This window comes from Camelus dromedarius, chromosome 4 (assembly GCF_036321535.1).
Source record: "Camelus dromedarius isolate mCamDro1 chromosome 4, mCamDro1.pat, whole genome shotgun sequence".
NCBI classification, from domain to species: Eukaryota; Metazoa; Chordata; class Mammalia; order Artiodactyla; family Camelidae; genus Camelus; species Camelus dromedarius.
The window spans coordinates 74,282,144-74,302,877 of NC_087439.1; the positions used below are offsets into that span (position 1 = coordinate 74,282,144).

The window sequence follows — 20,734 nt, forward strand, 5'->3', positions numbered from 1 at the left end:
CCTGGTAATTTTTAGTCTCAATTTCCCAAATTTTTTGTGTAGAATAGTGGAAGGCAGACTTGGAAGTCAGACAAACCTAAGTTCAATTCCAACCTATGACTTAAAGTTTGTGTCGGCTTGAGCAAGTTATTCTACTTCTCTGTGCATCATTCACCTATAAAGCAAAGAACATCTGCCTCAAAGGATTGCTATGACTACAGTTTAGCAAGATTATATGGTAAGTGTTTAAAACAGTGCCTGGCAAGTGCTCAAAAAATGGTAATGTTATCATGAAAATTCCAGTCAGAATTTTATCTATTTTGTTTTCCTTACTATTTTTCTGTTGAGGTGAATGACATGCTTTTCAAAAACATATGGTTCCACACCCCTAAATTCCTCATTTTTGGCCCAAATTATCTCATGCCAAAACTCTTGCCCATATTAGGCAAGACTCACTCTAAAATTGTATCTTTAGCAATTCTTCTAGACAAGCATCACAGGACTTCTGTGATACAAAAAATTCTCCCATCCCTCTGACTTACATTGTGGATGGAGTCCTGAAGTTTCAAGTATACCAAGTAATTCCAAGGACAAACCAAGATTCACAAACTGTCATTTTAGATCTCAAAACTCACTTATTTTTTGGGGTTTTGGGAAAACATAATCATGGCCTTTGGACTGGATTCCTAACTGCAATTTACCAGCCACATGGCCTTGAACAAGTTTCCTCATCTCTGAGTCAGTTTTCTCACTGGTGAAATAGAGGGTAAATTGTGCTTACAAGGTTATGACGTGTCTGGGGCACAGTAAGAAACTGATGACCAACTCTGGATCTGTGAAAATAGAGCTTTTAATCTTTTATCTAAATATAACAAAAACCTTAGTTTACCAAATGGCACTAACATATAAGTACACATAAATACTACTTTACTGATGCGGACATAGCCAAAAATGGAGACTTTTATCCCATGCCACTTAAAATTTCATTTAGAGTTCAATTACACAATTTAAATATGGGAAACAACTTTTAAGACATGATCATCAACTAGCTTGTAAGGAACCAAAACTAGGAAATAAATTTTGACTGCCAAGGCAGAAAATAGCTGGTAGCCAAGTAGTCAAGTTTAGGGTCTGGCAATCGACTCTCGTGTAGGACTCTCTACATTCAAATCTTAATTCTCCCTAGCTGCTATAGCTCAATCAAGCTATTTTATCCAGTTCTGTGATTCAGTTTCCTATATGTTAAATTCAACAAATTTTATACTTGATACCTACTAAAATTGGCAGACACTTTAGGTACCACCCCCACAGTGGTTATCACCAAGGTTGAAATTACAACTATCAAGTGCTTAGAATTAGCTGACAAAGTAGCAGAGGCCATATAAGATGAAGTTTTAGCATCTGCAGGTGGACATGTCCAAATCCTGGCTTTGTCACTTCCTACTGAGTATTTCCAGTTATTACTTAACTCCTCTGTGCCTCATCTTCCAGATGGGAATTATAGTACCTACATCTTATGTTTAAAAATTAAACCAACTGATACATGCAAAAATACCCACAACAGTTGCCAACACCTGGAAAACCCTCCTGAAGTGTTAGCTGTAAATACTATCACAGTGCCTAGCTGGCATACAGAAGGCACTCAGCCAATGGGACCTACTATATACTCTGCCTTGGATTTTTTGTTAAGTAGACTAAGTAGTAATATTGTTTTAAGAACTGGAAATGTTCATTAAGTTTTTCAAAATATAGATTTCATAAATGAAGAATTATACTTAAATGTTTGTTATGTATGAAATTAGAATGTCACTACTTGTCTTTCTTAAGTGTCAATCTGTGGCTTTGTATCAGCATCAAGTATATATATATATATATATATATAAAAGCTAAACTCAATTTGAAAATTGAAAACCTTGTTTCCCAGAATTCTCTACAGGTTACTTGAAAAAAACAAAACAAAACCCCCCACCAAACTAAGAACCCTAAAAACCATCTTAAATCACTAAATAAAGATTAACCATTCATTTATATATTTTTATTTGGAAATGTTTCTATCAGTACAGTGAAACTAAATTTGAGAGACACTGGATGTCATTAGTTTGGATATCATTAGTTTATTATAAAAGAGAGATGTGGAAATTATTTACATGATGAAAAGATTTCAGAACTTCAGTGGAATGGGCAGCTTCACGTGATGCCATTTCAATAGTGACATTTCAGTCTACATATTTTCCAAGAATGTCACCATCTCTAAATAAGAAATAATCCTGCAAATAGAGAAACCATTAGTTAAGAAAACTAATAGCAAATACTTAACTTTCTCTTAAAATTATGAAATTTACATACCTTGTCATCTAGAACTACTTTGGTGCCTCCGTATTCTGGGAGAAGTACTTTATCTCCAACTTTCACACTAACTGGTTGAATCTCTCCACCCTTCAGAAAATAAGGATGTTTATTAGCAAAGACATCTAGTTGATCAAGTATTTACACTTAACTCTTTAATAAGTGTGCTCACTCAAATCAAATGTTAAAAAAGAACTTGGTGGCCAAGTGATATAATTTATACAATCATAGACTTTCACTCAAAAACACCACTATAGAGTTACATTTTGAAATAATGCACACACAGTGGCTTAAAGTAAAACCTGATTTCAGTGTAAAAGTTCAAAGTGCTATACTGGGAAAACTAAACTAGTTTTTAACCGTTAAATAGTAACATAAACTCAACTCTACCATAGGTACAATGGGCATATTCAACTTCCTTATGAAAAGTTTTCTGGCTCTGGAACATATACATTTGTGATTCAATTTCCTTTCCTCCAAGGCAGATTTGCAGAGAGGGTAGAAGCAGAGTGCCCAAAGCCTTCCTATTCCTAACTCCAGGATAAGGTAACTCCCTGCTAGAACTTTCTTAGAGGCAACTGAAACAATGCAATTAACATATTTGTCCCAAAGGGCATATGTGTAATCCAGCTGACACTTTTGTAAGTCTGAGGTCTAAACAGTAATTGAAGAATGCGTGGAAGCATATTTCAGTTCCTTTCAAAGGTATGCCAACCAAGGCCCAAAGTGGTTAAAGGATTAGGGCAATTTTAGTGTTAGAGGTTAGACCAAGAGTTCAAATTTCCCTTCAATTCTTAAAAAGCCCCCACGGGTTATCTTTAAGCATAATTATTCCTACTGATTTTAACACTCTGCAACTCTCCATCATATAAAATAAGCTATTTCATTTCACAATCATTTTTGCTAGTGTGAGAGTAGATGTGAATCCCCAAAGAAATGATCTTTAAGATAACAAGCTATTATAAATAGAAAAAAAAGCTATCTAAAAGGCTACTTTTAATAATAACCAAGGTTTTTTCTCTCTCCATTTCACATCACATAAACATTAGTTTCATTTTAGTCGTCCCTTACCTTTCCTTTAGAGCCCGATCCAACAGCTACTACTGTTGCCTGCAATACTTTCCCTTGAGATTTTTCTGGAAGCATGATGCCTCCTTTGGTTACAGTTTCGGCTGCACTCCTTTCAACTAATACGCGGTCAAAGAGGGGGAGAAACTTTCTAAATGCCTGTCCTGCCTGTAGAGAGAGAAATGTTAAACTTGAAACAAAAACAATATATGCTAAACAGACCACATGTGGCGTTCAAAGATAACGCCAAAATTCAGATTACTAAAAGAAAATCCCTTAGAACGTTCAACTCTACATTCCAAGCTTAATTTTCCATTCCCTATGTGTGTTAGGGGTCGTTGTGGCTCCTCTGGTCAGTAGCCAGAGCAGCTTTAAGAACAACCTTAGTTCAATCCAAGGTCAAGCACTCTTCTTCCTCGGATTTTCCTAGAAATTGTCAGCAAACATTAAACTTCCTCCGTCTGGAATCATGCTTTTTTCAAGACGACTGCACACCTGCTAAGGCCCTGCGGAACTGCACTTGGGTCGGCCGCCGCGCTGGAGTCGGGGTTCCCACCCCCTGCGCCACACGTTGCCTCCACGCGCGTGCAAAGAGCTCTCGGCTGAGAAAAAGGTCAGTGGAGCCTCTCCTATTCAGGGTTAGCGCAGCGCCCGGTCACTGAGTGACCGCCTACCCCTCTCAACAGGCCCAAAGGGAGCCGTCCGGGCTCCGCGTGCACCCCAGGCCAACCCTGGCCCTCGGGCCACCGGCCGACGCGGTACTCACCATGACTCCGGTCCCCGCAGTTCGTACTCTCCCCTCCCGCCGCTGCCGCAAAGAGAAACCCGCAGTCCAGCCCTCCGGCCACGTGAACTGGGGAAAAGGCCGTGCAACGCGCAAGCGCGCTCGCTCCCGCCCCGGCCCCTCCCCGCGAGAGGGGGCGGCCGCAGCAGCGCGCCCCGCGATTCGTCTCCTGAGCTCTGCGCAGGCCCCTGACGCGCCGACCGGGAGGCGGAAGAAAAGAGGAGCTCCTTCTAGGCTTTTCTAGGCCGTCGGCCGAGGTGAAAGTACTAGCCCTTCGCCCCCCCTCCCGGAAATGACGCGACTTGACCCTTGACCCACACAGCGCGGCGCTTCCCGGAAAGTTCTGGAACGGCGCGCCGCCCGGGAACTAGCCTAAGCCGGCCGGAGAGAGCTGAGCTCGCCGGCCTGGCCTAGCGCGGGTAGGGAGGGGCGGGGCTGGCGCGCGGCGCGTGCAGATTGCCGGGCCCGAGCCGACGGGAAGGGGGTGGGCGCCGCCCGCACGCGCGCTGCGGAGGGGCGGGGGGAGCCGCGGAGGGAGGGGACACAAGCTCATTGCCGTGTGCGCCCTGCGCTCTGTCCCTCACTCGCCGCCGTCGGCCTGTCTCTCCGCTCGCACATCGTGCCGCTGCCCCGCAGGTACGCGGCCGCCCCGCGCCTCCTTACCCTTGCGCTTCGGAACCCTGAGCCGGCCTTCCCCCGCTGTCCTGAGTTGGCGGGCCGGCGACAGCCAGAGCTTCCCCGGGGCGCTGCAGGCCCAGGCCCGCAGAGCCAGGCCTCTTGGGTCCATGAGGGGACCCATCACGTGCGCAGTGGAGTTCCCGGGTCTCCCGCCCGGTCAGGGCGCAGCAGGGAGGGCTTACCCGGGAGTGTGTGTGGAATCGGGGAAGTGTGTTCACATGGGTCCTCCGATGCAGCCCGTTTCTGGCCGGGTGTAGAGTGCCGGGGAGGGTGGTCGTTGCGCGTGGGAACCGCCCTTGGCCCCGCGGACAGCTGGGGTACATCGCCTCCACCTTTGACCTTGCTTGGGTGTCCTGATGGAAAAACACGTGGGGCCGCCCAGAGTGGGCCGTGCCGCCGCCCCCAGCATCGCGGCCTTGCATGCCGCCCTGATACAGTATCCCCGAGTGGATACATGAGGACACATTTTACTCAGCGGATGTTTGCACCTTCGGGAGAATTTTTACTCCCTTGGTCATTTGGGTTTATAGCCTGCCTCTTCCCTGTTGACTTGGGTTTTCAGGGGCATTTGGAGCGGTTTTGCTCACAAGGCCATTTTAGCGGTGAAAGATTAACTCGTTTTTAGCGTCCGGGGTAGGTGGCCATGGGGAAGGATATGTTTTGTGCTCGTGCTTTAGATGAGGCGTGGGGCGGCCTGTTTCTTAAAGCTTGCGCTATTTGCTGGTGTTCGGGGCTGTGGAGCGTTCCGAGGCCCAGGTGCAGTGGCTGGCAGAGGTCAGCCCAGCTCGCTTCTAACAGTTCCTGTTCTGTTGCACAGGTGATCGCGTTGTAACACACCACGGGTAGTGCTAGTATTATATTGATAATCTGCTTGTTTCTCCTCCAGAAATGCTTCGATTACCCGCAGTCCTTCGCCAGATTAGGCCAGTGTCCAGAGCACTGGCTCCTCATCTCACTCGGGCTTATGCCAAAGATGTAAAATTTGGTGCAGATGCCCGAGCCTTAATGCTTCAAGGTGTAGACCTTTTAGCCGATGCTGTAGCCGTTACTATGGGGCCAAAGGTATCAGTATCGTTAATTTTGTTGTTATTTATGATATTGTTAAAGAATAACATTTTGTTGATGGCGAGTAGTCATACAAAGCTATTGAACAGTGCTTTGGTGACTTTAAACAGTATCTGCCGAATTTGCAAAACCTTATTTTGTACGATGTGACGTAATCAAATTGTTAACTCCTAGCTCAAGATAGATTGTTAAACTCAGGGTAGAATTAATTTTGCTTGCCTGCTTGAGTTAGATTTTGATTTCTTTCCCAGTGCTTAGTACCAAGCATAGAGGGAAGAGAGTAACTTCCATAATACCTCAAGTATGTGCTTGTAGGTTCTAGTTTAACCTAACGTTTTCCTGTTGTCCCTTGTGTTCCAAAGCACATTTAAAAGTTTAAGTCTCATTTAACAAATAGATTGGGGAATAAAGGGTAATGAGTAATTTGAAGAAACCTTTCTGAGGGTCATGCATGGTCGAGTGCATTTCAGATTGAAGACATTACAAATATCGAAGTGATCAAAACTGTAAAATAAGGTATTTGCGTGCCTCACAAGAAGCAGCTTTGGTTCAAATTCAAAGCCACAATACTATTTGCACTATATTTGAGATTTAATGTTGAACAACTCAGGAAGGGTATGCTGTACTTATCTTGCTGTTAATATTTTAGAAAGTAAATTTTAAAGCACGTTTTAAAGTTTTCACAGTACTATTAGAGATAGCAGGCACGGGACAAAACTTAAGTATAAATTATGTGAAGACTTCTAGAATTTCAGTATAATCCACGAAATTGCTATTAGTTTATCTTGTGTTCTTATTTTATAAGATGACATGGGTCTCTAGGACTTTTATCTCCTATAACATCTCATCCAAGGAAATGTACTTTGCAACAAAGAGGTCACTTTGTAAACTAAGAACATTGATGAGCTTGCCCTTGAGGTTCATGCTGTCAGGTGTTGGACTGAGGCTTTCAAGTAATTGCCTATTATAAAAACTGCTCCTATTTTAAGTTAAATCGTGAGTCTGTGACTTTTTTTTCCTCTGCAATTATAGGGAAGGACAGTGATTATTGAACAGAGTTGGGGAAGTCCCAAAGTGACAAAAGATGGTGTGACTGTTGCAAAGTCCATTGACTTAAAGGATAAATATAAAAATATTGGCGCTAAACTTGTTCAAGATGTTGCCAATAACACAAACGAAGAGGCTGGGGATGGCACCACTACTGCAACTGTACTAGCACGTTCTATTGCCAAGGAAGGGTTCGAGAAGATTAGCAAAGGTGCTAATCCAGTGGAAATCAGGAGAGGTAGGAGTGTTTCTTTATTGTCATCACAGTGTTTTAAACTATCAGTTAAATTATATTAGTTGATTCTTTGTTGTTTTTCCTCTTTCCTGAAAAATCTTTAAAAATCCTTAAAAAAAAATCTCTTGAGTAGTGATCTTACGTTTGGCTATGTGGTGGGTTCTGTGCTAGGTATCAAAGGGGGAAATGTGACTAAGACAGTCCTGTTTTCCACAGTCATCCATCCCTGTCATCCCCTGTCCCCCACTTCTCCCTTAAACCAACAGCTTATATTGGAAGTTACAGCATATATTGTGTACCTTGAAAATAGTAAATTTAATGAGAATCAGAACAGAAAGAGATTATACAGTTTTGATGTTTTACTTTAGTTATGTGGAAAGTAGGGCTAAACAAGAAACCATGTCACCCAGGGTGTCAGAATGAGTTTGCTTTTTTTTCCCTTGCCTCTTAACAGCACGTATTGTGTATTCGTCTGCATTTTGTTTATTTTTGCTTGTTTTAGGGAGCTGGGCCACAATTTAAAGATCTCTCCTTGGCATGGAATTGCTATGTATCTCTAGGGTTTGTTATCATCCAAATTAGGAAACTTAAACCAGGATAGTAAAGGGGGATGCCATTAATAACTTTGTGAGAACTGGCATCTCTGGTGTTCTGAGGTATCATAATCTCATCTATTTCAGTGTTTGAGATCCAAATGAGTGTGTTGCATTAACCACTCGCAAGTTGAATTGAGGTTATTAAGGATACTTCCCAAATAAAGTCATTGTTTTCACACAACTTGCTTTTTTTTTGAAGTAACATTTTTCAAAGAAGGGAAGAGCTAGTCCTGTTCAAACAAAATGGGCTTCTCAAATCCACATCGGGATGCTGTATGTTAAAGATGTTTTATTCATAGTTACATATTTTTTAAGTGAGAAAGTTTCAGGCACTTAAAACCCAAGGGCACAGCCACAGGAAAGTCCTTATCCTTGAGAGTTACACTTGTTTAAAATAATGGACTGTAATCCATTTGGGTGTTTTTTGTGTCATTCAGTTGAGGGGAAATGTGTTGGATGACCCTCAGAAATATACAACATATTATGGGGAAGATTTACACAGAATGAGTTGGATGGTGAAATTCTTGAAGTTGTACACCTTGGGTTTTTTAAAATACAATTTTCATAATAATTTTGGCACTGTGGGACTTCATTTATTAAAGTTCCCGTTCCAGTGCATGCCATCTTCCTCCACGTGAGAAGTGCTGACTCAGGAGCAGTGCATAAGCATTAAGGCATTGCAACATGTAATGTGAACCAGAAATTTTACTTGACATGGAGCCATGAGAGAATGAGCACTGTAATATTTGTTCTTCAACCAGGTGTGATGCTAGCTGTTGATGCTGTAATTGCTGAACTTAAGAAGCAGTCTAAACCTGTCACAACCCCTGAAGAGATCGCCCAGGTACAAAAATTTTTGGTAATATTTTATGATAAATTTTTTTTTAAAGTTTTAGTAACATGATTTTGTTCCATAATTACCAACTAGTGTCAGAATAACAATACTTCCCAGTCACCAGCATTGGAAGCATTTTTCTTGCTCCTGAAGCATTTGAAAGTAATGCAGTGACCATAATTTGAATCTTAAATGGGTTGTCATTTTAGTTCTAAATGGCTCCAAATAAAAACTCATTTGTATGTGTGGAAAATGTTCCTTGTCCATTTATCAAAGTTGCGTAATTTGTAATACTGCCACATTTGTCAAGGGGTAAAAATAAGCGTCAGCCTCCCTTTTCTCTTCTGTTTCTGTTTAAAAGAATAATTGTGTGTTTATTTCATATCTTTCAAAAATAATGAGGGTAAATAATGAATTTTAAAAGTTGAAAACAACCATTAGAATTATGCCATAAAATCCCCTCCCCCGTCTCACCACTGTCACTGTCCTTCTAGCTTCCCACCAAGGATGTATCAATTTGGAAACTGGGAGAGGGTAAGGGAGTTGATTGAGGACACTAGCCTTATTTGGAAGAGTTATTTCATTATTTCAGGTTGCTACGATTTCTGCAAATGGAGACAAAGAAATTGGTAACATCATTTCTGATGCAATGAAAAAGGTTGGAAGAAAGGGCGTTATCACAGTAAAGGCAAGTGTGTTTTTAATGATGGATTGGAATGAGGTGTTTGGTAATGAAATCTGAGTTTTACAAATACAAAAATTTGATCTGGGGGGAGGGTATAGCTCAGTGATGTAGAGTGTGTGCTTAGCATCTATGAGGTCCTGGGTTCAATGCCCAGTACCTCCATTTTAAAAAATGAATGAATAAATCTAATTTCCTCTCCCCAAAATGAAAAAAATTTTGATCTATATGTGTTTCCAAAAGTATATTTCATTTTTCATGGGTATAATAGGCACCTATATAGAATAGAGTGCTTACTGTGTTTTGTGTGAACTATTAAACTTTGCCTTTAGGAGTAAATCCATCCTGACTTAAATGATACTGTAAAAATATAAAAAGAAAAAAATAAATAAATAAATGATAGATGTAAAAATTAGTTCAAATATGCATTCTTGAAACTTTTGCAGATATGGAGTTGGATGCCCTGGGGCATTGGTAGTCCTACCTGGATTCCTTATGAGAAGTGAGGACCTGATAAAAATTAGTCTGTAATTGGAACCTTAGTGTTTCTTAAGTGAAATTCATATAACGAATTCTTTGATTTTCATAGGATGGAAAAACACTGAATGATGAATTAGAAATTATTGAAGGCATGAAGTTTGATAGAGGTTATATTTCTCCATACTTTATTAATACATCAAAAGGTAAGTAAATCAGTAACTGATTTTTGTTTTTCTCTAAAGGGAGGTACCGGGGATAGAACCCAGGAATAACCCAAAAATTTTTTTTTAACATAAAGTGTACTGGAACTTTGGTTTAGAGCTTTTTCACTTAAATAAATTGCAGTCATTTTCAGAATAATGTTCTGAAGTTGGTTAGAAATAGTCTATGTTTTTTGCAGGTCAGAAATGTGAATTCCAAGATGCCTATGTTTTATTGAGTGAAAAGAAAATTTCTAGTGTCCAATCCATTGTTCCTGCTCTTGAAATTGCCAATGCTCACCGTAAGCCCTTGGTCATAATTGCTGAAGATGTGGATGGAGAAGCTCTGAGTACACTCGTTTTGAATAGGTAATAGGCAGTGGTATTTGGTTTACATTTCCAGTTGAAAGGCAGTTATTTGTATTGATTGAAATCTCCAGTATGTACCTCCACACCAAACCACTTGTGTTTGTATCTAGAGCTGTGTAGGTGTGCTTCATGAACCCTTAGTCCAGTCATGTTTCTGTCTTTTTGAGTGGGGTCCCAGAGCCCTAATGTTTTGTGCAACTTTCTCATAAGATAGCCTAAGAGTTTACAGTTGTTTTGAAGGTGACTGACTTGTGTTTTCTTCGGTTTTTAAAAAAAGACTTCCAGAGAAAAATATTTTCCCAATTATAATTTTGCATGGGAAGAGATAAATAAACAACTACCATTCTAACCTAAGTGTATTTAGCCATTGGTATTTTACGTAATATGTTAAAAAGAAAATGTTAATGTATAGTCTGAAATAGAGATTGGGCCTCTACCTGAAGTAAGCTGAGGTCTGTTCACTTAATTTTTTAAATCTATAATTTAATGTATTTTCTAGTGTAAGACAGGTAATATTAATGCTGCAAACAGTTATCTTAGGGCATTATTAAAATACACATTCTTCCTAGTCTTAGAACTGAGGTATATTAGAAATGAGATTCTCCAATTTTATTATAATGGAAGGACACAAATGAAATAGCAGGTATATGTTAGAGAATTGCACACCTTGACCTGACCTAAGTGAATTATCCTGGAATGTTTGTAGCCTGGATTTGCTTTTTGGGTTATGAAAAAGCCCTAGAGTTGTGGGATTTGAAACCGAAGTAAAAAAAAAAAAAAAAAGAAAAAGCAGGCCTAAGGAGTTTTCATGGAGCCATTTTACTGGTAGCTGTAAAGTTGGATCTCCAATTTACTTGGCATACCATCAGTTTAAATCTGATTTTTATTTGACTTCTTAATAAAATTGATCATTTCTGTCTTAAACGTTTGTATATTCCTTCCATTTCACAGCCTAGTCTCAACTGGGCATTTTATAAATTTTATGTTCTAAGTTCATTACCTGATAAAAATTGTATATAAACTTAATGTTATTATCAGCAGTATTTTACATTTATAAAGGAACTGAATTAAAAACTGCTTGCTCAGGATATAGCTAGTATTTTATAACTGTAAATGAAGTGTATAACCTTTAAAATTATGAATCATTATGTGATACACATAAAACTTACTGTAAATCAACTATATCTCAATAAAAAAGAAAGAGCTGCTCAAGCTTGACTTTAATAGGAGCTTAATACTAAATGGAACCCATCCAGTAGGGGTAATTGCTGACTAGATGACCCCCAAATTTAGTATAGAGTAATTCTGATCCTCACAATCTATAAAATAGTTATCACTATATTTAACTTACACATTTTCAACGGGGATGTAAGGTCAGCAGTTTACATTAAGAAGGTAAGCAGACACTAGCAAATGTGGATAAATTGTTCTTTCCTGTCTCAGTTTATCTAAAAGTTGCCAGGTGGCAAAAAAAAAAAAAAAATCTTTAGAAGTTCAGCTTCCTAAGTAACCTTAGTCAGAACTTGAAGAACTAGACAGGTATTTTTTGTAAAATTTAAATCTTCTTAATAACTGTTCTTAACAGGCTGAAAGTTGGTCTCCAGGTTGTAGCAGTCAAAGCTCCAGGTTTTGGTGACAATAGAAAGAACCAGCTTAAAGACATGGCTATTGCTACTGGTGGAGCAGTAAGTAAAATAAATGTGATTTTGATTTACTGCATGTTAGTCACACATCCAGGTCTGAGGTTTATGAGGAGAATTCACATTTTCACAGATACTACTGTCAGCTCACCTAATCTGTGTTTCTGCTGGATGTGGGGAGGAGGAGGTTGGGTTAAATAGTACTGCGAAGGTCCCTTTGCTTAACTTGCCAGGACTCTGGCACAAGAATGGGCTTATTGACTACCATGTTTTCAGGAATGTACTAGAAAGACAGGACTTCAGAGTTTAAGCCTAGGTTCTAGTCTTTGTTCCACTAAAAGTATAGCCTTAGATGAGTTTATACTTTTCTCAAAAAAGCTAATATTAATTGAGGATTAAGTGAGCAGTTGGAAATGTAATGAAAGACAATACTCAGTTTTGTCTGGACTAGCTATGGTCTTGAAATCTCATGTTTCAAAGAAACATAGTATTATAAGATGTTTCTCTCTTCAAAACACCTGTGTGATATATTAATAAACTTGATATAATGAAAAAAGTATAAACTGTAATTGGTTCCTTTTTTTTTTTTTTTTAATGTTTTTGTAGGTATTTGGAGAAGAGGGACTGACTCTAAATCTTGAAGATGTTCAGCCCCATGACTTAGGAAAAGTTGGAGAGGTCATTGTGACCAAAGATGATGCCATGCTCTTGAAAGGGAAAGGTGACAAGGCTCAAATTGAAAAGCGTATTCAAGAAATCATTGAGCAGTTAGATATCACAACCAGTGAATATGAAAAGGAAAAACTGAATGAACGTCTGGCAAAACTCTCAGATGGTGTAGCTGTGCTGAAGGTAAGATTCATTGTTGTATTTTATAAGCTGCTTGGGTTCTAGCCCAAGAATGATTGTTTCAGTGGTATTCCCCAATAATGCCATGTAACCAAAATGTTTAGGGAATCCACTTTCTTGTGGAGATACTTATTTATAAAATTTCTTTACTGAAATATTCTTAAAACCAGAATTGAACTTGTAGTGGGGGGATTGTGTGGGAGAAGATGTTCAATGATCATTCTGGAGTCTGACACTAAACTCACTCTGTTAACTGTTTAATAGGCAGCCTTTGTAAAATTGCTTTTTAAGTAAACCAGATGCTTTTTAATGACTCCTGGCAGTCAGCATCTTGAATGGCAGAGGCCATACTAACTGGAATTCTTTCTTAATCTTCAGGTTGGTGGAACAAGTGATGTTGAAGTAAATGAAAAGAAAGACAGAGTTACTGATGCCCTTAATGCTACACGAGCTGCTGTTGAAGAAGGCATCGTTCTAGGAGGGGGCTGTGCCTTGCTTCGGTGCATTCCAGCCTTGGATTCAATAACTCCAGCTAATGAAGATCAAAAAATTGGTAAAAAGTTACCTTAGAAATTAGTTTATTTGCAGCCAGGTTTTAGACTCTGTTAGAATTATGTTGTTGCTGCCCACTAAGTGGAACAAGAAGTCACAAAGCAATTTCCAGAATAACAGAAGTAGAATAGTGCTGATGTCAGGGAGAGACGAAAGATGCGTCACGTCTTTCAGGAGGAATGATTTGATCTGTGGCATCTTCCTAGTTGGAATTTTTCAATATCCGTACTCTTACGAGTAGAATTGTGCTTTAATACAAAAGAACTAAAATTAATTTGCTAAAAATTATTTTCTTTATAGGAATAGAAATTATTAAAAGAACACTCAAAATTCCTGCAATGACAATTGCTAAGAATGCCGGTGTTGAAGGATCATTGATAGTTGAGAAAATTTTGCAGAGTTCTTCAGAAGTTGGTTATGATGCTATGCTTGGAGATTTTGTGAATATGGTGGAAAAAGGAATCATTGATCCAACTAAGGTAAGTAATTGGCCACTATCAAATAGTGACTATAAACTATATAGTAAATAGTTTGACCACTGTCAGGAATACTTTCAAGAACTCTTCATTAGGTCTAGTTTATTTTTTACTAAGGAAAAGTAATATTTTATTACTATTCCCCTAGGTTGTAAGAACGGCATTGCTGGATGCTGCTGGAGTGGCCTCTCTGTTAACTACAGCAGAAGTTGTAGTCACAGAAATTCCTAAGGAAGAGAAGGATCCTGCCATGGGTGGAATGGGTGGAATGGGAGGTGGTATGGGAGGCGGCATGTTCTAATTCCTAGAATAGTGCTTTACCATTAGTGAACTGTGAGAGGAGGCTCGAGGCAGCATTCCTCACCAATAACTTCAAGAGGGGTCGGTTGAAGGAGATGACTGAAGAAAAGGCTGGCTGATGTTTAAGAAAATCACTATAACCATCAGTTACTGGTTTCAGTTGACAACATGGAATGGTTTACTGCTGTCATTGTCCACACCTACAGATAATTTATTTTATATTTTTTGAATAAAGACATTTGTACATTCCTGATAAATGAGAATAAGAGCCATGTACCAATGTACTGCTTTCAACTTAAATCACTGAGGCATTTTTACTACTATTCTGTTAAAGTCAGGATTTTAGTACTTGCCATCACCAGATGAGAAGTTAAGAAGCAGCCTTTCTGTGGAGAGTAAGAATAATTGTGTACAGAGTAGAGAAATATCCAATTATGTGACAACCTTTGTGTAATAAAAATTGTTTAAAGTTAATTGTGTTAGCCTTTCCATGATCCAGAGATACAAGGAATGAAAGCCAATTTAAGGAGGAGGGGTGGGGTTTTGCACAAGTTTATAAAGTTATTCCACCTATAGTATTTCTCTTTGCTGCAGACTGGATTACATTATTACATTGGTAATGGGGGTGAATTTTTAAAAGTGGTAACTCTGAATATTGTGTATCTTAGGGTTTGACCATAAAGAAAAGAGCAACTTGTTTCTTACAAGAATTACAGTTATTGTTCTAGAGCTTCAGCATAACAGAGAAGCAGTGGTTTCCCTGCTAGGTACTCACAAGTGAGGAGGGTGGGGTTTGTAGGATGAAATGTGTTCAGTGAAAAAGAGGTGTGTGCCAGCATAATGTATAGTGGGGGAAGGGCATCCACAACTTGACAGGCACAGCCCAGTGTGATCACCTTTGTTTCTTACCTTGAAATGGTTTTCTGTCTCAGTGCACTGTCTTTATTAGATAACACAGTATAGAGGTATGGCTTATTTTTAATATAGTAGCTGGGGGTGGGGGTTGTGTGTGTGAGTGTGTTGGGGACAAACACTGATTTGCAAAATAGAACATTGCTTTCTAGATTGACTATAAGGTGCAAGTTCTGTAACTGCCATATCTAAGTTTTTACTCTGACCTGTGCCAAGAATGTAGTCTTACCTCAGAGCTATGGAATCTGGACCTGCCGGGGAATGAACAACAGTCTGTTGGTCAGTTTGGCTCTTGGGTTGTTGCTAAGAGGTTTGATGTAAGGTAGGCATTGAGGCAAATGTTTCTGCTTTCCTTACCTAGTATGAATAGTTTGGACAGAAATAGAAGGAAAAATAAAGTTCATCACAGATCAAAAGCCGAAGTCACTTGAAATTCTGCACCTAGAAATACCTCTGCATTGTTCAACTTCGTTGGGTTAGAAACAATGACAGATTAGAGGGGACTGAATGAATAAAAGGCATTTTAAGCAAACAAAACTTGCCTAGAACATAGCTTTGGCTATTCACATGGCAGAAAGCAAAAGAGCTAATACTATCAAGGGTTAGAGGAAAAGGAACTATAGGGAAACGGTTTTATATAATTAGTATCTTAAAGGCCAACCTACATGAATAGAAGAAAAGAAAGTGAGAAATACCTGGGATTTTTAGAGATTTCTAGCTGCTTTCTAGTTTTCTTTGAAGATTTCTAGTTACTAATTAGTTCAGAGAATGATGAGCCCAATGAGACGGAGGAAAAAAATTATATAAAGTTATATGTGCTAGACACTGGACTAAGTACTTGCATCATTTTAACCCTTAGAACAATCTTCAATTAGGGATTACTTACTACACCTATACTACAGTTAGTAAGCAGGCTCTGAAAGGTTAAGTACTTTATCAAAGTCTCAGAGCTATTTAAGTGGTAGACCCCAGATTTGAATCACGGTTTGATTGAAGAGCTCAAATTCAAACCAAAGAGCAAGCCTGGAATGAACCCATAAGCCAGGATCTAGGCAATTTTAAGAAAACTGAAAGCTGCAGCCAGAGAAGTCAATACAGGTGGTTGGGGAAATTCCTTTTTCCTTTCTTCACTAGAACTGCACAAGGTGATTACAGTATTGGAGAGATACTAGCGAGAAGCAGGAGTATCCAGAAACAAGGTGGTTCCTTCAAACACCATTTATTTGGTCAAGGCTAAAGATGGTGGTGACTAGATGAGGAAGCAGGAATGGTAGATCTCTGAGGAAACCTGCTCAGGGCCTTCCTTCATGGAAATCTCTTGGGAAACCACACAAAATATAATGTCCAGGCCCTAAATGCCATACTTGAAAGCAAGTAGGATTCATTTGAACAGTACAGACCCACGGAGGGCCTTTTCAAGGCAGAAATTTTTGCAGGAGTGTTAGGAGAACAAATGTATGAGCCTGAGTGAGAAAAGGGGCATTTGAGGGGACACAAGCCACTGATCCAATATTTAGCCCTGACCATCAAGGTGAACCTTTAATAAAAGGCAGCTGGATCTGCTTTAAAGATGGATAGAGGAATAACCAAGGAAAAAGGAATGACACTATGAAGTCAGATGTTGCTGTTTTAGGAAAAGAGTTGAGAAAATAGAATGTTTCTACTGCAACTCAGGCAGCCCCAGCTAGGCTCAGGACTTGGAGAATCTCAAACCTAAAAAGCACATTTTGGGGCATGTAACGAGGGATATCTCTGTTTGTCACAAACAGCAGTGCCAAACTGATGATTCTCAAACTGGATTGAATATAAGGGGCTGTCTGTTGGAGTAAGTGGCTGGTGAAATAAAAAATTACAAGAAAAACTACCAAATTGAAAATAATCATTGTGAATTTAGTAATCTTGAAAAATCTCTGACTCTGTCACCAAAAAAATGGCCTAACGGTATCATTGGCAGCAGCAACAGAATTTGTGCCCATCACCAATTCTTGTGTATGTCCCTAGAACCAGATTTTCATCTCTAATACTAATTTCCACTAAAAGGGAACAGGATTCCTTGGATAGCAGTTAAGTCCGTGCCTTGGGACAGAAAAAACAATCAGGATGGGTCTGAAACACAACTTGCTGCCTGACAGAATACTTTCAAGGATATCAAGAGTGGTTTTTTTTTGTTTTTTTTTTTTTCCTAGAACTAACCCAAGGGGTGTCTACTGGCCAAGTTAGGATATTTTGAGTAACAATAATAACAAATAATTATAGTGAATTAGAACGAAGCCAAGAGTTCATGATAATACTCAAAAGAAGGAAGTGAATGTGAAGACTAGAAAAAGATATTTCCAACATAAACTAGTAAATGGTATATGTTTAATGCCTTACTGATGTTAAGAAGCCACAGGGAAATATACACAAAATGTTACGATAACTCACAGAGAAAAAAATGTGACAATGAGTGTGTATATGTCCAAGAATAACTGAAAAATTGTGCTGAACACTGGGATTTGACACAACATTGTAAAATGATTATAAATCAATAAAAAAATGTTTAGAAAAAAAGCCAGAGTACAGACATATAAGTATGTATCTGTTTATAAAGTATAGATTATATTCATGTTTCCATTCAAGTTAAAATAGGAAGGAGTAAAATAAAGTAGAAAACCAAATAGAGACTAGGAACTGAACCAACGGCAGAGTGAGGGGGACTGGGAGTCTCATAAAATAATCACGTAGAAAGGGAGTACGGCAGCCAACTAGCATAGGTCACGAATAATTAAAGAACGTCCAGTAATGGGTTCTACGATAATAAATTTCCCAAATTCCCCAGAATTTGAAATTTGAAGTTAACTTCCCAAGGGAATGAAACATTGGAGCTGAACTGATGAACCTCGTGAATATTGATATATTCATGAGACAACATGTTTTCTTTTTATACTGACAAATCAGGTCAATATACCATAAATAACAAGAGTTAGGTTCTGACAACCACACAAAACTTGAAGAGCACTTCATTTCTAGGAAAGATATCAAGTGTCTAAGCATTAAAATCTCTGAAACACAAAGGATATAAGACCCTCGTGTTGTAACAAGTGTTGATACAAAAACGAAAAACAGGGACTCATCCTAAGGCTCAAGGCTCTTAACAGTTGGTTACCAACATCCTGCAACCTCAGCTGGTCTAAGATGCTGTCTCTTCTTGAGTGTTTGAGTCTAATTAATATACTGAGTGTCCAGAAAGATATAAAAACTACTCACACAGGCAACATCAGAAGAAATAGAAATAATAATACAAGAAGCTGAAATAGTAACACTCATATCCTATTTATGTGTAACTATTACTGTATCATTATAACATTGTGGGCTCTTTCTGTCTCATAACATGTTAAGACATTAAAGAGAATCTGATATATTGAATTTGCAATTTTAGTTAAATGTTTAGAAGCCCTTGATTAAATCTGCAATATTTAAATATTCAGGGAAATTTATTTAAATTTCATACACTTAGGTTGGTTATTTATATAAGCAGTATGTGAGTATCTAAAGAAATGCTACTTAATTTTACCTTTTTTGGTGGGGGGGAGGTAATTAGGTTTATTTATTCAATTTATTTTTACTTTTTTAATGGGGTTCCTGGGGATTGAACCCAGGACCTCATGCATACTCAGCACATGCTCTACCACTAAGCTATACCCTCCCCTTAGACATGCTGTTTAATTTTTTAAAATTTTAATTATTTAATAAATTCATAGATTAATAAATCACACATTAAACAAGGGACAAATAAAAGTATTTACCCACTGCTGCAGAGCCCCTCTGATTAAAAATACAACAACAAAAAACTCCCCAAATTGTCCTCAGGAATACATAAGGAATTCCAGGGCAACTGAGGGGAAGGAGTAACATCCAATGGATATGAATGAATGGATAGGATAAAAAATGACTAGTACTTGGAGGAAGAAAGAGATTAGGATTCTAGGTAATGACAGTGGCCCATAAACTTGCCTTGAAGAGCTCTCTCCCCTCAATGTGCAGTATTTACACTCGAGAATTAGTGACAAGTCTAATCTGTCAAAAGATGAAAATTAAGTTTGAAAAAATGCAAGTAAGAATGCATATTAAATCTCTCTATATAAGCTAGTGTATTCACCATTCTTACTTATTCTTTTCAAAATCCCACTAAACAGTGGTGAAATAAATTACAAAGAAAAGACAAGGAGACAACTGCAGATGAGGGATGTCAGTAGATCTATAGGAAGTTTGAAAATTGATGGAAAAGTGATGTGACTTAGACTTGATATAGTTACAACCCAAGAACCTGAAGGAATACAAGAAGCAAAGTACTTAGTCCCACAGAACTCCCCCAGAGATGTAGTATTTGGACTCGCTGGATACTGGGGGTCTAGGGAGTGAGGTAAGGCCAGGTGTGGCAGTGGAAATGAGGGTGAAATCAGCTGAAGGATTACTGGGATATTGGACTCCCATCTCCTCCCCTTTCCCGCACCACTAGAGGACCGATGCCTAGAGGTTAATTCTCTGTAGAAATTGAATAGGAATGATTCTCAGCCTGAGACACCAGAGAGAACAGAGATAGGCTGAGAGAGGGAGCTAAAAATAGATTAAGGGAAAGCCTACATTCCTAACTATGGGGCCCTCAGTCCCTTACTAATCTTACAAAATGCCAACAGCCAGGCATTATTTCTACTCCATCTGTCCCCCTTTCTATTCCCACCCCTGTATTTCTCCAGGGCAGCAGATAGGAGAATACTTGTGTAGGAAAACTGTGAGAAAAGACCTCTAGATTCTGCCATTTGAGGAATCCCCCAATAGAAAGTCTGGCTCACCTGATCTCCTTACAGTGAAACTCACCAGTCACTATGCCTCATTTTAATTCCTATAAACTGTTTAGTACCTTGCATTCTGACCGTACTTGGGAAACCTCACAGGTCACAGGGATGGCTAGATCAAGGAAATATTTGGGTATTCCTGGGTTCCCTCACCAAAATACCATGTACATACAGTATCATAGTATCAGCTCAGTTACGTCCAATCACTAAGTTAGATTCTGAACCTAAGGGTTTACCTGTGGCATTTGTAGGAATAGTGGTAAAGCATAGGTTCTTATTTCCATCAAAAGAGAAGTAGTACTGTACAGGGAAAAAAGAAAATGTCTTATCTTTGCCACTTAAAAAAAAAAAACAACTTCGTTATTTAAAAGGTACATAATTATATACAAACTATGCTCTGGAAAAATAGCTTATTTGTAAGTGGAAAGATACTTTACCTGTGTGAAGGAACAACCAAGCAATCATTCACCACCATATACCCACTGTCTGGCAGAGAGCAGCTACTCAAAACATTTACTGCACAAGTTGATGCAAACATGCATTTATGTAGGGAACTAATTATTGGAGTCCCTTCTTGATCTGATGAAACAAAGTTAATAGCACTGTGACTGTCAGGGTAACTAATGCAAGAGGGTTGTTGGGTATGAAGTGACAAGAGAGAAGGGGATCAATATTGATTAAAGGAAGACTGAATTTTGCTCACATTTGTTTCTATGAAAGTGTTTTAAGACATAAAATACAATAACCAATTTTACTGTGTCTATGTAAATACACATTGAAACAATCCAGGAGGATTTCAATAACCA

At 38.9% G+C, this 20,734-nt stretch overlaps 2 protein-coding genes across 4 annotated transcripts in view; one reads left to right on the forward strand and one right to left on the reverse strand.

The window, feature by feature from the left end:
- HSPE1 (heat shock protein family E (Hsp10) member 1) overlaps positions 1-4,317 on the reverse strand; it is a 29,315-nt gene extending 24,998 nt beyond the window's left edge. The window contains exons 1-4 of one of the 2 annotated variants that reach the window (XM_010979750.3): positions 4,160-4,316; positions 3,397-3,561; positions 2,326-2,415; positions 2,074-2,246 (exon numbers count right to left, since the gene is read on the reverse strand). In XM_010979750.3, the coding sequence (XP_010978052.1) occupies positions 2,196-2,246; positions 2,326-2,415; positions 3,397-3,561; positions 4,160-4,162 (309 nt within the window). In that variant the 5' untranslated portion in view covers positions 4,163-4,316 and the 3' untranslated portion in view covers positions 2,074-2,195. Of the gene's footprint in view, positions 1-2,073; positions 2,247-2,325; positions 2,416-3,396; positions 3,562-4,159 lie in introns of those variants that run through there. The other variant, XM_031452070.2, reaches the window with a different exon arrangement.
- A 37-nt stretch (positions 4,318-4,354) lies between these two features.
- HSPD1 (heat shock protein family D (Hsp60) member 1) lies at positions 4,355-14,655 on the forward strand. 2 transcript variants are annotated; one of them, XM_031452066.2, is made up of 12 exons: positions 4,355-4,596; positions 5,742-5,917; positions 6,953-7,205; positions 8,560-8,642; positions 9,226-9,321; positions 9,905-9,998; positions 10,196-10,364; positions 11,950-12,049; positions 12,611-12,856; positions 13,232-13,406; positions 13,706-13,884; positions 14,030-14,655. In XM_031452066.2, exons 2-12 carry the CDS (start codon positions 5,744-5,746, stop codon positions 14,180-14,182), a joined length of 1,722 nt encoding a protein of 573 aa, XP_031307926.1. In that variant the 5' UTR covers positions 4,355-4,596; positions 5,742-5,743; the 3' UTR covers positions 14,183-14,655. The 2 variants fall into 2 exon arrangements, with proteins under 2 accessions (XP_031307926.1, XP_010978051.1); XM_010979749.3 differs by lacking the exon at positions 4,355-4,596 and adding an exon at positions 4,681-4,813.
- The last annotated feature ends 6,079 nt before the right edge of the window (positions 14,656-20,734 follow it).

Bases quoted from the DNA above. Each gene is read 5' to 3' on its own strand.
- HSPD1 (XM_031452066.2), top strand. From the start codon at position 5,744: ATGCTTCGATTACCCGCAGTCCTTCGCCAGATTAGGCCAGTGTCCAGA. The intron at 8,643-9,225 runs GTACAAAAATTT...TCATTATTTCAG, and splicing joins CCCCTGAAGAGATCGCCCAG to GTTGCTACGATTTCTGCAAA. The intron at 9,322-9,904 runs GCAAGTGTGTTT...TGATTTTCATAG, and splicing joins AGGGCGTTATCACAGTAAAG to GATGGAAAAACACTGAATGA.